We start from the raw sequence: 15,953 nt of genomic DNA on the forward strand, positions 1-15,953 counted from the left end.
CACATTTCCTCTTTGATTTATCCCATTATAAGTGGCCCAAACCCAAAATAGTAAAAATTAGAGTTTGATTAAGCCCATAACAATACGTTAATCTCTTTTTTAAGTTAAACCTCGTCCACTTATTTCTACCTAGGGTTAGCCACAATTATTTCTCCTCTTACATTCTCTCTCTCTTTGGTCCGCCTCTCCCCTCCGATTCCCCCTACCATGAAAATTTTCCCCCAAGTTTATGGCTTTTCGTCGTGGAAATTTGACACCATGCCCTCCGATTTTTCACCACTCTTCGTTGATGTGGTGTCGGAACCAAACCCTTTTCCGTTTCGCGAGGTATGCAATCGCCTTTCGCCACCATCCGCCGTCAATTCCATAGATACGCCGTCCGCGGTGATGAAGGACTACATCTCCTCCGACACATCGGCATCTCTGTTATACGTTGCCTCTCTAAGAGGTGTTCTGTTCCCCCTCTCACCAGTGCCCTCTTCCCAAGAAACCCTAATCGAAGCTTCGTCGATGTCTGTGTCCGCCGTTGATTCAACACCACCGCCGTCCGCTGTGATGAAGGAGGAGATCTCCTACGACACGCCGGATTCTCCGATGTACGTCGCCTCACTGAGCGGTGTTTTGTTCCCCCTCTCATCGGTGCCCTCTTCCCGGGAAACCCTAATCGAAGCTTCGTCGATGTCTGTGTCTGCCGCCGATTCGACACTGCCGCCGTCTGCTGTGATGAAGGAGGAGATCTCCTCTGACAGGCCAACATCTCCAGTGTACATCGCCTCTCTCAGCAGAAACTTGTTCCCCCTCTCACCAGTGCCCTCTTCCGAGCAAACCCTAATCGAATGGGCTTCGATTAGTATTCATTTGCCGCCTCTGACTCCCGATTCTCTTGGGTATGAGGATCTATGTGGTCTCGTGGTCGAACGTGGACTTCGGCGAGAAACCAGAGACGGAAGGGTGGACGACAGTCCAAGAAACAGAGCATACGCCGGTTACAGAGCTGACACTCACATCCATGGACATGATGAGGCACTTGTTTCCTGCCTTCTTCACTTTGGTGAGAAGTTTCCTTTTGCAGCTTTTTTGTTGGTTTACAGTGGGTTTCACATGCACTTTGGTTGTTGGTGTTAATTATGTTGATATGATGAGTAGTTATGCCCGTATTTGATTTTGAATTTTCGTGATGCTTCTATTTCATATTGTCTGAGAAATTATTGATGAGATGCATTGGATGTTTGATTGTTTTATGGTATATGGCCGCATGGTGCCTCATATATGTTGATGTATTGGGTTTTTATGGCTCAAGGCCGCCTGGTGCCTTCATATATGTTGATGTATTGGGTACATAATGGTTTAAAGCTGTCTGGTGCCTCATATATGTTGATGTATTGGGTTTTTATGGCTCAAGGCCGCCTGGTGCTTTCATATATGTTGATGTATTGGGTGCATAATGGTTTAAAGCCGCCTGGTGCCTTCATATATGTTGATGTATTGGGTGTTTGATTATTTTCTTTGATAATGTGATCTATATTCTGTGATGTATGATGAAATGTAAGCAAAGTCACCACTAGGTGAGTAAATCCCTAGTAGTTGGAGGTTTTATACACAGTCTATGATGCTTCATTTTTTACAAAATAAAAGCTGAGACTAAAGCCCTATGTTTACATCATAAACAACCCCTATTGAGTTGTTTCTATTGTAAACACACAAAAACAAAAACAAAAAAAAAACAAATAAAAAACAATATTAACCCATAGCCAAATCCAAAATGATACATAAGGTCCCCAATGTCATAATTTGTGCCTGCATCACGTGAGTTAGGCAGTATTTGATAAGTCCTTCATCAACTTCTATGCATTCTGGCAGCATTTCTATCCTCAAGAGTCTTGATTTGTTTATGTGTGGAATCTTGTAGTCATTGCTTCCTTTAACTTGCATAATCTCAGTTAAACACCCTTGCAATGTCAAGAAGACATTGTTTAGTGTAACTGATGAAAGCTCTTGGAAAGATGTCAACACATTCAGCACTATGTCTTCAACAGTTGTTTCCATCTTGTCATCCTCCAATGATTGTATAGTCAGGCGAGTTGGCTGGTTGGCAAACTAGGTTAATTTTGAATCCATCACTGTTGGCAGCAGCTATAAAATCTGGATCATCTTTATTGAAATGTGGTTTTGCATTATCTTGTTGTATGATGATATGCTTAATCTAATATGATTTTGGCCATTTCTCTTTTATTGCTGGTATAACCTGAAATAATGTGGTCTAACTATATGATGAAGTTGTTTATGGTCTGATAGTTGAAATAAAAGGATGTTATATGAGCATTACCTGTTTAATTATGCATTCTTTGATGACTTCTTTAGTTATTGACTGAATTGGCTTCCCTTCTAAGATACCATTTGCTCTATTTTTCGATTTTCTCTTGGTTGGCTCGACTGTAGTAAATGGAAATATTCCAATCTTTCCATCGAATAACTCATGCCCATCTGTTAAAAATTGTGGCCTAGTGATAACACACATAAACATCACTTTTGTGATGAAACGTTTAGACTTTGTTGCTCTATACGGGTTTGTTTCTTCAGGGAGTAGGTAATATCTGTCCGACGTCTTGGTCATATAGAACCATTTCTTGTCTATATGAACAACGTTTTGCATGCTTTGATAATTGTACCTTGCGATTGCTGCATCATGCACAACATTACTTAAGCAATACTTCATCCTTGTTATCTTGCTCGCATCAGTCAAGAGTGGTTTGATTGCACTTGTATGTGGTCGTAGTTCCTTTCTTTTTATACACTGCCCAAATAAGCTCTTGCTAACTTAAAGTTTGACAGCCATTTTACGTATTGTAGACCTCTCTAGAATAGACAATGTAACAGCCCGGCTCCAGACTTGACGGCTGTCCCCACAAACCAACACGAGTCTTTTCTAGCGTGTTTTGTCCTCACTCGCACGCTCCCTGAGAAACTTCTCAGGGGGTCACCCATCCTGGAATTGCTCTAAGCCAAGCACGCTTAACCTTGGAGTTTCTTCCACGTGGGCACTAGAAAAGAAGATGCATCTTGTTGATATGAGTAGCGCCTATCAAATCATTTAAGCTCTCCTCGAATATGCAGTCTCATACCTGCATATTCTCATAATTCCTCTCGTTCGGGTGTGTTTCGGTTCATCCATGTGCCCCTCCGCTTGGAAGTCTTAATCGGAGCCGCTCCTTGTCCATGCCTCTTTTGCACCGGCGATCACTTCGCACTTCGTCCTCGGACGTCACAGACAATGACTTAACCTTCTCAACATCAAGCTTTTTTTATATTTATGTATCACACCTCTGCGAGTTGATGTGAATATTACAGGTGTACCTGACTGAAGCTTCTCTTTTATTTTGCTTCAGAAACGGCATACCGTTCGCATCTCTACACCAAACATAGAAGCTGTCTCCTTTTGTACTCCAAACATATGAAGCTTCTAGAAGTGTGAAGTGGGGCAAAATAACCATGACATGAAGGTATATAAATGCAGCAAGAAGTTTCTCTCATTCTCACGTTTTGAGACTGTATTTTCACCGACCTAACATTCGCTCACAACCAACTCATCACTTTGTCTTGCTGCAAACATGACACCAGTTCTTCAAGTCATGCTTTGACGGGTGAGTCTTAGTGTTAATAGGCAAAAATGCCCTATTTCTTAAGTTGTATGTTAAAAATACCCTACTTTATAAACTTAAGCATTTTATGCCCAAATTAAGTGAAGAACCTATTTTACCCTTTGATGTTGATGGGTATGTTTGATTTTTTGTGAAAGTTTTACACATTTGATCGAATTGACAGCTATCAGTCAACGATTTGACAGTTATCAGTCAAGAGTACATATGACCGGTCGGTGGCTAGATTATCTGACCACCCGAGCGGTCAGATACAGATAATCTAGCCACCCCCCGGTCACATGTACTCTTGACTGATAGATGTCAAATCGATCAAATGTGTAAGACTTTCTCAAATAACCAAACAAACCTATCAACATCAAGGGTATTTAAAGAATAGGGCATAGCAAGCTTCTGTTTATAAAAGAGGACATTTTTCATATATAACTTAAGGAATAGAGCATTTTAAATTTTCAGTTGGAGTCTTAGGTAGCCAATCTGTAAAGGCTTACTTTGTAATGACGGGAGGTCAAGGACAAGGATTGAATATCGAGTACATTGGAGCGTAGCAAACTGCTTTGTTCGAGTAACATTTGTTATTCGGCTGTTTTGGCTTTTTGTATTGATTCGACATTTTAGTGCAGAGTGTACATAGGTAGATTTATCTTAGGTAGCTAATCTATAAAGATAGATTACCAGAGATATCTAAATTTGTACTGTATATTGTTGATGATCATAGTAAATTTAGCCTTGAGGCACTCACGGGTTGTATTTATATAATCCGTGAAAAAAGTATTCATGTGTGTTCTTTATTTTTCGCTGCATGTTAGCTTGAATTTTATTAAGATTATGTTATCAACATTCCTTTTAACATTACTCTACGAATTCACAGTGTTACTTGTGGTAATTTGAAATTTGAAACACTAAATTCTTTCAATTATTATTATTATTATTATTATTATTATTATTATTATTATTATTATTATTATTATTATTATTATTATTTCATCAGACCACCACTATTTGTAATAGTACAATAAAAAAATAAAATTATTTAATTAATTAAAGATTATGCATTTTTTAGTATAACACTAATTTTTTCTTTGTATTTTAACCCAATACAATATTAATTAATACTCCCTCCGTCCCAGCTTTTAGAATCCAACTTTTTTTTTTGGTCGTCCCGCATTTTATTATCCATTTCTATTTTTGGTAAAAGTAGGTGGGGCCCTTACTCCACTTTAATTATTTTAACTCTCACATAAAATGTGGGACCCTTATTCCACTCACAACACATCAATCACTTTATTAAAACCTGTGCCGTTCTCAACTGGATACCAAAAGTCGGGACGGAGGGAGTATATAATTAATTAACTAGCACACGCCCACTCGTGCGATGCACGATCAGTATCGAAACTGAACGATTTTTTAAATAAATAAATATGCATATTAAATATATATAATATAAATATAAATAAATGTAAATATTAATCTAAATAAAAAATTAAAATTATCCACAACATAATTTCAATAAAAAAACATGAATTCGAAAATATATAAATTTTCAATTTTGTATTTTCAATTACCAATTAATTGATTTTCATTGATAATGTGTATAAATATATAAATTCACCATCAAAAGTAAGTATAAATGATAATGAGTATAGGGGGAGGGCTATTCAGAAAACTCCTTTTAGACTATAAACTATAAACTAATTAAAATGTATGAATTATATGTAGAATACCCATGAATTCGCTGTGTAAATGTATGAATTATGAAAATTAATTTTTTTGCTACCTATGGGATTCGAACTCAGGACCATGAATTATTCCAACAAGGTGATGAATTAACCGTAGATCTTGATGATCCAATGGCTGAAAATGGTTCCTATTTTATAGTCTAACTTTGATTTTTATTTTAGCCTTCCCCATGAGTATAGTTATATATCATATAATATTCTAAGATGTTCAAAACTATATTGTTTGGATATAGTTTAATAGTATATTTTTGGACTACATATTTAATCATATTTATGTGGTCATTTTGTTTGAATACAAATTCTAAAATAAAGTTCCTATACAACATCCAAAGAATTGATTTTGTGAATAGACAGGATTTGTTTTCATAATAAAAATGGTAAGTTTATTAAGTTTAAGTTTATAATATTAAATAATGATGTTGCATTATTTTAGTTGGTGTTTCGATTTTAATAAGAAAAACTTTATCAGAAAAATGGTTTCATCGGTGAGTCGTAAGTGCATATATGCCATGTAATTTGAATAAACATAACAACAATTATTTTTATATGCATCAAAAATTTTATTTGTGTATTTTACAGACAAATATTTTTTTATCAATGGGTTAGCAGAAAAAATCAAGGGTTGAACGTGTCATTCATTTTCAAAAATAAAATGTGGAGTATATGATTTAAGTAAATTTGAATAGACATACTATGACAAAATTAAACTCTTCAATTTACTTTTATTTTATATTTTAAAGAGAATCATGTATGATTCTTCAATTAATCATTTTTTTTTTTTGCTTAATAGATAAGTATTTGTCAATCTAATATTAAATTAAATTAAGAAATAATAATAATAATAATAAATATGTTAATATAAATAAATTTAAAAATCCATATAAAAATATACTGAAATTTTAATAAATCTAAATCGTATTTGAAAATCTATTTTAATATATATATATATATATATATATATATATATATTTATATATATAATTCACTTAAAAAATTATGTTTAACCTAAAGAGTTCTAAAATGAATAAATATAAGTTTCATCTTTTTAATTGCATTAAATTGTTATAATAAAAAAATAAATAGAAAATATGAAAAATGAATGAAGGAGAAAGAACTGTATAATTAAAAGAAATAGAAAAGAGAAAGGAGTGATAAAATATGAGAGAGAAAAAAAAATTATAAACTTTAATTGATAATAACTTATTCGTTTCAAATTTATTTTTATGCCAAATTAAAGATCGTTTCGTTATCTTTAATTTACATCCATGTTTAATATTTTTTTATTAATCAAAATTGACGATTTTTATAAAAGAATCAAAAAAAAAAGTGAGGAGAGAGAAATTTTGATGGAAAAAAATAGCCATTATACTACATTTTTATATAATATATAGATTTTATAAAAACTAACAATTTACCCCGTGCGTATGCAAATACATGATTCACAAACAAAGTTGATATGTGCACTTTTCTTTTTTGCAGGGGAACATATTCCATTTTTACTGTGCACTAATATAAATCACGTCCGCAAAAAGAAAGGGAGTAGGAAGGAGTTTAAGTTGGAGTATGAGAATGAAGATTTTTCCATTATGGTACACACAAGAAGCCAAGTCAAGTACACAATTACACGGCTCATCACATGAAGTATTACCACCACTATTCGTACAACCGAATCCTTCTTCACATCAACACCAGACAAACTGTCCAAAATTGACAACTATTTGCCTATCAAAATTTTGCTAAACTACTAAGAAGAAAAAAAAAATATCATAATAAAGCAGCACCATGTAGAAAGACTCATTATATTGGCTCTGGATATAATAACGTTCCAACTACTAACCTCACACCAACAGGCATCCCATTAATACCATTGTACATCTTCACTTCTTTCGATTCTTGGTTCTACTAACTTTAACAATCTTCCTACCTGACTTTTCGCCTCCTGTGCTGCCCAACGAGAAGCTGCCTCCAGCGTTGAATTCTAGACTGCCTGATGCCTGGAAGAGAGATGGGCTCTGTAGAGGGACTTGATTTTGCTGGCCGTTGAACACAAAGGGGTTGTTTTGTGATGGAGCCACCGATCCAAATGGGGAAGGGGAGACGGCTGGTTGACCAAATACAGGAGTAGGTGCAGATGAAGGCACTGGATCCTCGGCCATGCTGTCTTCTGCATTCATCTGATCGTTATTCCCAGGAGAGGCTGCAAAACCACCACCAATTGGCGAATTACCGAACACAGGCTGAGTATTAGGCAGAGATGGGGAAGCAGATGCAGTATTGAATGAGAAAACAGGGCCAGATGAGGCACCAGTGGATGAATTGAAAGCCATGGGTAGCGCAGCATTTGCAGAAGCAGAGAAAGAAAATCCCGCGGATGGGGATGGAGAACCAAATAATGGGGATTTCTGGCTTTGCCAACCACCAAAGACATTGGAAGGCGCACTGATGGAGCTAACTGAGTTGGATGTGGAGGAGGAAGCCGAAGAACTCCCATCAAAATTGAATATACCAGATGAGCCACTGCTGAAAGAGCTAGTTGTATTAATTGGTGCAGAAGAAGCTGAGGTACCAACAAAACCAAATACTGGTGTTGTGGAACCACCACTGGAACAGGCTGTAGCGGTTGAAGAAAATGAACTTGAACCAAAACCAAATGCGCTAGTAGCAGCACTAGCACTGGAGCTAACAGCAGCCGCAGTCGCACCAAATTTGAGTAAACTCGATGTTGGCCCACCAGCAGGGACAAGAGAGGTGGTCTCTGATGTGGAAGTTGAAGAACTAAAACCAGAACTGAAGCTCGGAGTGGGCATTGAACCAAGAGAAGAGGCAGTATTCATATCAAGTGCTGGAACTGATGCAGCCGGAACTGACTCGGCCAATGTGCCTTGTGAGATGGTACCAGCACCAAAAAGTGGAGATTTAGTGGCACTAGCAAAGATGGAAGTCTGAAGACTGTTTCCAGTTGAATTACTGAAAGAACCAAACTTGAAGATGCTATTGCCAGAGCTGGCTGCTGCTGCTGCAACAGTAGAATATGCGCTACTTGAGCTGACAGAACTTGGATTTATTTTGGGTCTCTGGTCTGCTCTTTCGGAGATGCTAGCTGTTGGTGCTGCTGACACCGTAGGTGGATCTACGGCGGAACCAAATTTGAAAACAGGTCCACCTGAACTTGAAGATTTCGCTGCCCCACCAAAAATGTTGCCACTAGAGGGAATTGCTGCGTTGGTGCTGCTGCCTGTGGGGAGAAAGTTAGTAGTGCTGGTCGAAGAGGTAAACAGAGGAGCACTACCCATGGATGTCCGATGCATATCACTAGAACAAGCTGCAGGAAATGAGACTGGAGAAGATCCTGAAACAAGTGGCCCATTTAATGCCGCAGAAGAACCATCATCACATTTTCCATTAGCATCTACCGCCTTTACAGGCTTCATATGAAATCCTGTCTCCGAATTGGGAGTTCTGACTTCAGAGACAACTGATGTCGAGATATCAGCCAAGCTGTACACGCAGTTAAAATATTGAGATGAAGAAAATCACAAAAACTTAACATTTGACGTAAATCAAACAAAAAAATTAACCTGCTGGATCTTTCAGGTTCAGATTGAGCCATTATGGTAGATTCGGATGGCAATGAAGGAGAATTATTAGCAGCTTTAGAGCTGAAGCTGAACAAATGAGAACTATTCGCTTCCTTAGGTTTATCCAATGCAGGATCTGATGAAGGAAAAATTTGAGACGGTGAAGCAGCTCTTGTTCCTTCTGCTGATGCAGGGATGGCAATGACACTAGTCCCTTTTCCAAATGTAAATGCCCCGGATGTAAGGCCCATAGAGGACTTATCTTCAGACTGGAAAGTGGTGTTGGATTCTCTAGCAAGTTTGGTGTGCGAGTACTCAAAAGGTCCATTTGTCTCAGATAAAGATCTAGATGCAAGTCCATTGCACTCTACATCAGCAAGCTCCAAGGGATCCTAGAAAATGCCACCACAATGAGCACATTAGCAAGATCCCATGATTGATATATAAGAGAGAACTATAAAATTAGTTACTTGATTGTACCGAAAGATGTTTAGTGAAAAGAAAGACCAATTCTAACCATCAATAGAGCCTGAAGGTTACAAACTTTAGAAAATAAAATATACTGCACCAGCTTTAATACTTGTTAATAATGCAATTGTTGACAAATACTTTATAATTTAAATGTGGACACGATAAATAAATATACATATAATCCCTCCGATTCATAATATAAGTCCTATTTTTTGCACACATATTATTAAAAAGAATTTATACATAAATTAACCATAATTAATGATAATTTATCATTATCTATGAAAAACATAAAAAAGTGTTGCGAAAATCGCTCGAGGCGGCCGCCTGAGGAAGCGGCGCCATACGGCCCCAAGCCGTCCTGACTCCTGCCTCTCTGGGTTTTCGATGTATGGGCGCCTCGTTGCGCCGAGGCGGAGAGAGGTCATAGGAAGAGTCACATAGATCTCTTTGTTTGTTTTTTATGGAATTCAGAATAATTATTTAATACACACTAATAATTTTACTAGACTTTAAAAGCCCAACACTTTAAACCATAAAAAAACAGCTCAGCAGGCGCAAAACTGGGTCTGTTATTCAGAGAAGCATAATTTTCAACTTCTAAATTTTCCCATCTTCTCACACCCATGAACTTTTAACTTGTAAGACGATTTTTTTATACTGTTAAAACTTTTTATGAGATACTTTTTGCGGATGGTGGGACCATTTCTATAAAAGAAAAGTGGTATACTCTTTGCAAACGCCCGATATAGTAAAAGTGGTCCACTTTTGGCGGACGGAGGGAGTATTATGAATAGGAGGGAGTAATATATGATATATGCATCCACATAACCGAAACTAAACAATGCGTACCTCTTCTGCACTCATCCTAAAAGCTCTCTTCTTTTGAGGTTGGGGTGCTCCATTCTTCACAACAGAAGCACCAGCTCCAAGGCCAGGAGTAGAAGCTTTCAAAGACACTGCAGAATCATTGTTCAGTACCGGAGTCCATCTGCCAGAAGGAATAAAGGAACCATTGGGGTTATTCCTTTCTGCTTTCCCATGCTTTTGGGGAGAAGACTCGTGAACATCAGGCAGTGTGTCATTGGTCTGATTCCCAGACTTAAGATCATCATGTACATTCAATATCAACTTTGAAGAACCCACATCATCCATGCTCCCAAGAGCCCGTCCGGGGAACCTACTTAAGATCAACTTTGAAGGTGAGTTCTCCTGCATTGCTGGTAACTTTGACTCTGGCGATTTTTCCTTTGGGCTGATCTTTTCAAGTTGCTGCAATATTTTTGCAGCAACTTCTTTAGACTTGGAAGGAACATGAGCATAACTGGTACTTGGGACACTCTCAGTCTCATTTTCTCCACTATTTTTCAAGACCTTATTTCTTTCTTCCCCATTCATTTGAGGCTTCTGCTTTGCATGAGAGCCAACTCCCACTCCATGAGTAGTGTGATGAAATTTAGATGCCAATAAATTGGGTTTCTGTCTGATTCTGCGCATAGGACCAACAGAGCCAATTTCATCATCCAAGGCTGAACTTCTACGCTTTAAGGTCTGGCAAGCATAATAGGTAGCATGAGAACAGGTAAAGATATAATACAAAAATAGTAAAAATCCAATCTTCAAATTAGAAAGAAGTCGCTGTCCACACTTACTCCCAGCCGAGAGTCAAAATTTCCATCATTCTCCAGTAGAGAAAGAGATGCAGATGATGTTGAAGGCCCAGCAAAACCACTACTGTTGATTACACTTCCCTGAAATGAGTTGAACAAGATGAAAGAACAAGCCTTAGAAGCCTTAGAGAGTAAATAGATTATTTTACCCAAAAAAAAAAATGAAAAATAGTGTAGGTGAACCTTCAGTGTGGAAGTTGGATGAACTCTGGAATATGGGGTGCGAGCCATGGTGTAGTTAGCTGACCTGCCTCGAGATCGTGGGGTTATAAAACCATTTTCTGAAGCACTCATGCTGACAGAACTTCTCTTAGCAAGTGACATAATAGGCGACTTAGAGGAATTCACTGTATCAGCAAGCAACCCTGTGCCCTCCTTACCAAGTTGGTTGCGCAGTCCCAACAAGGATGGAGAAACTTGTGAAGGCCTACTTCCCATGTAAGCCTTAGCAAGTTCAGCAGGAGAAGCAATATCATTCTCAAGCACCTGGAGATTTTAATAAGTAATATTTAATTCAGCTCTTGAAAATTGGGAGGACCACAATAAATGTGTGCATGACTATGTGTAACACAGTTTATCTTACTTTTGAATTGTGAATAGGAGTAAGCATTAAGGCAGAAGATCTGATCCCATCATTTATGTTTCCTTCCGATATGCCGCTTGCAAATTCTTTTTGCCTGCCAGAATCCAAAGCAGACACTACATTGATTCGGCTTGCATCCCCAGGAGACACTTCTGCAGCTCGTGATTGCAAAAGTTCTGCCAGATGGGCAATCTCAGCCCTGCATAAACCAACTTAAAAGTCACTGAGAAAGTAATTAAGGTAATGAAAAATCGAGCATTTACTACATCCAATATTTGATGAAACTCACCTTCTTGTATTAATCAGTCATAGGAATATATAGCAACCACAGAAAAATAGAATAACAAATCAAACGACACGAAAGTTACTACTTAGATGTTAAATAGGGATATTACTGTTCCGTATAATGAAAAAAGAAAAACCATCAAATAGGTCAATTGCAGTACTTGATATCAGCTGTCAAAATTACTTTCAGTGATGTCCAAGTCTGGGTTTAAAAAAACCCAAGGCGCACGAGGCGCAAACATGCCCCAGAGCCTAGGCGCAAGGCTTTAAGCTCAGGCGCGGGCTTTTCGTAGGCGAGGCGCACCTAAAATATAAAAATTCTAACATATTTATCTATAATATATTTTCTACTTAAAATACATACTTAAAACACAAATACATAAAAAATACAAATACTTAATTTGGAACAATAAATAACACCATATAAAAATAAAAAATATATATATACATTATGGGTTTATACCTCCATATATTACTTACGAGGCAAATACTTTGTGTATTTGTGAAAAAGTTGCAGTTCGGCCCCTTTTTATTAAAAGTTGTGGCTGAATGGGTAATAAATTAATAATATATGTGGCTAAATGGGTAATAAATAAATTACCTCCATATAGTACTCCCTCCGTCCCGCTCCAAATGTCCCCTTACTTTTGGGCACGGAGATTAAGAAATGGGTATAAAGTAGATAAAGTGGGTTGGTGGAAATTGTTTAAATATTAAGTATAGAGAGAGAGTGTATTGCCAAAAAAGGTATGGGACATTTGGAGTGGGACACCCCATTATGGAAAGTGGGACATTTGAAGTGGGACGGAGGGAGTATTACTTAATGGCAAAGTAAAAGTTGCGGCTGAGCCCCTTCTAATAAAAAGTTGCGGCTTAACACAGCCTTTTAATTAGACTGCGCCGCCTGAAAAAGCAATTCAAATCCTCAAAAAATACGGAAGGCACACGCCTGGAGGATTTGCGCCTAGGCGCGCCTCACTGCGCTTATATGTGCTTCCATGCACCTCTTGTAGGTGCGTGCGCTTCGCACTACAAAACGCCCCAACCCTGCGCCCAGCCTAAAGCCCGCGCCTATGCACGCTTTTTAAAACCAAGGTCCAAGGAACACAATGGTGTCTGGTGTCACAAAATGAATAGTAAAATAAGATACATACACACACACAAGAAAAAAACATCAAATTGGTCAATTACAGTACTTGATATTGACTGTCAAAATTACTTTCGGTGATGTCCAAGGAACACAATGATGCCGCAAGATGAACAGTAAAATAAGATATAAGTTTCCCAAATAAAGTACACATTGGAAAGACCAAATGCCTGAGAGAAGAGAAAATGCCATGATTACTGATGTATAGAAACAGGCATGCATGAGCATATTCTGAAAGAGCAGCTTGGCAGATGATACTTTTAAAAATTGTCACTGAACTACCCTAGAACTGAAAGCTCCTGTATCAAAATATTTAAATCGTGGAAGCAGAAACGGAGGCTGTTCCTCCCAAGAACTTTACCTAGTGAAGGTCTTTTGCTTCAACAAATGCTCAAGCTCAGTGACGCCATTGCTGCTAGAACTATTTATTGGCTGACTGCACTGACCACTTTTGGGCTCTTGTTCACCTCTCTGACTCTTCAACAAATGAAGTGAAAGTATCAATCAATTGTTGCAGATTTTCAAAGACTAGCCTTATACAGAATATACTAAACTCATAATGGAAAATACAGTTGAATTTGACAAAGCACCAGCCATTAGTATTATGTAAACATTTCGCATAAGAGGCACAAGACTGGATACGATGTCAAAAAGATTAAACTTAAACCTATCAACAAAATTGTAGTACTTATTTACCAGAAGTTGAATAGAAAGGTTTGTAACTTTGTGGAACTTCATCAGCCTAGAATACTAAAAGAACTGCATTCATTAACCTCACTATAAACAACACTGAGAGGCCATTTTCCTTAGAAAGTCAACTCTTATATTTGAGATCTGCAGATACAAGTCTTTTGATCTACTACATAAAGAAATATATCATCTTGCTCCTATAAATTTAACCTGCAGATCACTCAAAATAATTGAAAAAATGCAACCAGCCTTATGTTAACACCTATAAATAACTAAACATTTATGCAATGAATTTTTTTTTAAATGATTTCATACATCCAATGTGACTGATGCCAAATTTCCCAATATATTTTATGCAGAGCTGAGTAATATTGTATATATTCAACAAACATTTACATGTGAAGCGTAGCACTTCAAAAACACAAATTTAACTGTTTCCATATGTTAAGAGAAATTTAATCCGGTCAGCATAAATGTACTTTAGAATTACAGAATACCTCACTAAGACACCAACTAAAAAAAATAAAACGCAACATCAAACCCGCCCCTAAAAGTACAAATTGAAAACTGACACATTATAAGTGCTAATCCACAAAAGATACAAACTATTTTAAACTCAGAGAAATTCATCAATTTTCCTGAAGTCGCACCATTACTGCTCTCCAAATATATTCATTAACAGTTACAGGTTGAAACTTTTCTGTGCATAACACGGAGATTAAACCACATGATGAAATGAACAACATGTTTATCGATAGTTATCAACTCAAAGGAGCAACTTAAAACATATATTCGCACAAGATAAAACTGAGAATGAAATTCAAGCAAAAAAAACTTACATTAAAACCTGTCCCTTGATCCCCGCCACTCTCTTGAACATTTGACTCTGCTAAACCATCAGACCAAAATGTCAAGAAAGAATTCAAAGAAGTGGTCAAGTACATCAGAAAACACATAAACTGTGAAATGTCATAGCTCAAATGGTCCAGTGCTCATGCTAATAAATGCTATTGCAACAAGAATATATGATAGCTAGCACATAACCGTAAATATAAAAATTTGACACTACAACCCAGTAACAACTGCAATAAAGTCCATCTGTAAACGCCAAAGAAGCATAAAGACACACAATCTCGTGATAATGCTACTCTATATACAGCTTTACACCTGGTGTTAAGGTACGTACAAACAACAAGGAAAGGACTGAAAGAACAATTACAAGTTGGAGGATGGTCAAAGAAGATATCTTCAGTTCTACAGTAATTAAATCATCAAGCAAACAAAATAAACCGTCTTATAAACACACAAAACAATCCAGCAAATAAACTAGTTTACAGCATTAGATACAAAAGTAAATACACAATTCAATTCCAAATTTGGAAATTTAGTCCGAATTCGATGTCCAACAAATACGAACAACCGACATGAGTAAATTGAAAGAACGTGAAAGAAGCTGCACAAATGCGACAAACTTGACCAATGAAACCGAAAAAGAAAGCCACTTACACATTCTGAGAAACTAGAATAAGCATATAACCTGGTGGCTGAGGAGGGGGCGGAGGAGGGAGGCGCCTACGAAAGACAGAACCGAAGAAGCGGTCCGCGCCATATGATATGGCCTTAGAGGCGGGCTCCAATAGCTTCGTCCACCAGCTGCTACTATCGTCGCTATTAGTGTTGTTACCACGAAGGGCGGTGGGGGGTCGGTCGTAAGGAGTCGCCTGTTGGCGAAAAGGCTTCTTCCGGAACTTCCCTCCGGCTCCTCCCCCACCGTACGAAGATGTGGTGGCGTTAGCGGCTGCTTCGCCTTCTTCCGCTGTCGACATTCTCGTCCGATTTTGAAATTTAGGTGTTAGGGGCGAAAGCTAGGGTTTTATTTTGGGGAGTAGCCAGAGAAAGCGATGCTCGATAATAAAAAACAAAACGAAAAAGAAAAATAATGGGCACCGAATAATTAAATGCGTATGAAATTCCTTCAGGAAGCAAGCGTGAGTTTATGCGGCTCGTGCTAGCTTTATTTTGGTTGTCCAAATTCCATCTAATAAAGATCGAAATTTAAAATATTACTCCCACCCTCCTATTAAAATAGTCCTAACTTTCTTTTTTTAATTGTTCATAAAAAATAATCATCTTC

General features: G+C 37.5%; 1 protein-coding gene across 7 annotated transcripts; it reads right to left on the reverse strand.

The window, feature by feature from the left end:
- Window positions 1–6,959: 6,959 nt before the first annotated feature.
- Window positions 6,960–15,838, reverse strand: LOC130997413 (nuclear pore complex protein NUP1). 7 transcript variants are annotated; one of them, XM_057922715.1, is made up of 10 exons: window positions 15,357–15,798; window positions 14,659–14,705; window positions 13,491–13,606; window positions 11,698–11,896; window positions 11,298–11,600; window positions 11,097–11,195; window positions 10,297–10,995; window positions 8,974–9,365; window positions 7,701–8,893; window positions 6,960–7,592 (listed from the first exon to the last, which is right to left on the reverse strand). In XM_057922715.1, exons 1-10 carry the CDS (start codon window positions 15,643–15,645, stop codon window positions 7,273–7,275), a joined length of 3,657 nt encoding a protein of 1,218 aa, XP_057778698.1. In that variant the 5' UTR covers window positions 15,646–15,798; the 3' UTR covers window positions 6,960–7,272. The 7 variants fall into 7 exon arrangements, with proteins under 7 accessions (XP_057778698.1, XP_057778699.1, XP_057778697.1 ...); XM_057922716.1 differs by having other exon boundaries at window positions 13,491–13,600; window positions 15,357–15,771; XM_057922714.1 differs by having other exon boundaries at window positions 14,659–14,708; window positions 15,357–15,771.
- Between the last annotated feature and the right edge of the window lie 115 nt (window positions 15,839–15,953).

This window comes from Salvia miltiorrhiza, chromosome 8, assembly GCF_028751815.1.
Source record: "Salvia miltiorrhiza cultivar Shanhuang (shh) chromosome 8, IMPLAD_Smil_shh, whole genome shotgun sequence".
NCBI classification, from domain to species: domain Eukaryota; kingdom Viridiplantae; phylum Streptophyta; class Magnoliopsida; order Lamiales; family Lamiaceae; genus Salvia; species Salvia miltiorrhiza.

Excerpts from the sequence above, each read along its gene's own strand:
- LOC130997413 (XM_057922709.1), bottom strand. The coding sequence starts at position 15,645 with ATGTCGACAGCGGAAGAAGGCGAAGCAGCCGCTAACGCCACCACATCT. Across the intron at positions 11,601-11,697 it reads CTCCTATTCACAATTCAAAA|GTGCTTGAGAATGATATTGC; the intron begins GTAAGATAAACT and ends TAAAATCTCCAG. Across the intron at positions 9,366-10,296 it reads TTAGGATGAGTGCAGAAGAG|GATCCCTTGGAGCTTGCTGA; the intron begins GTACGCATTGTT and ends GGCATTTTCTAG.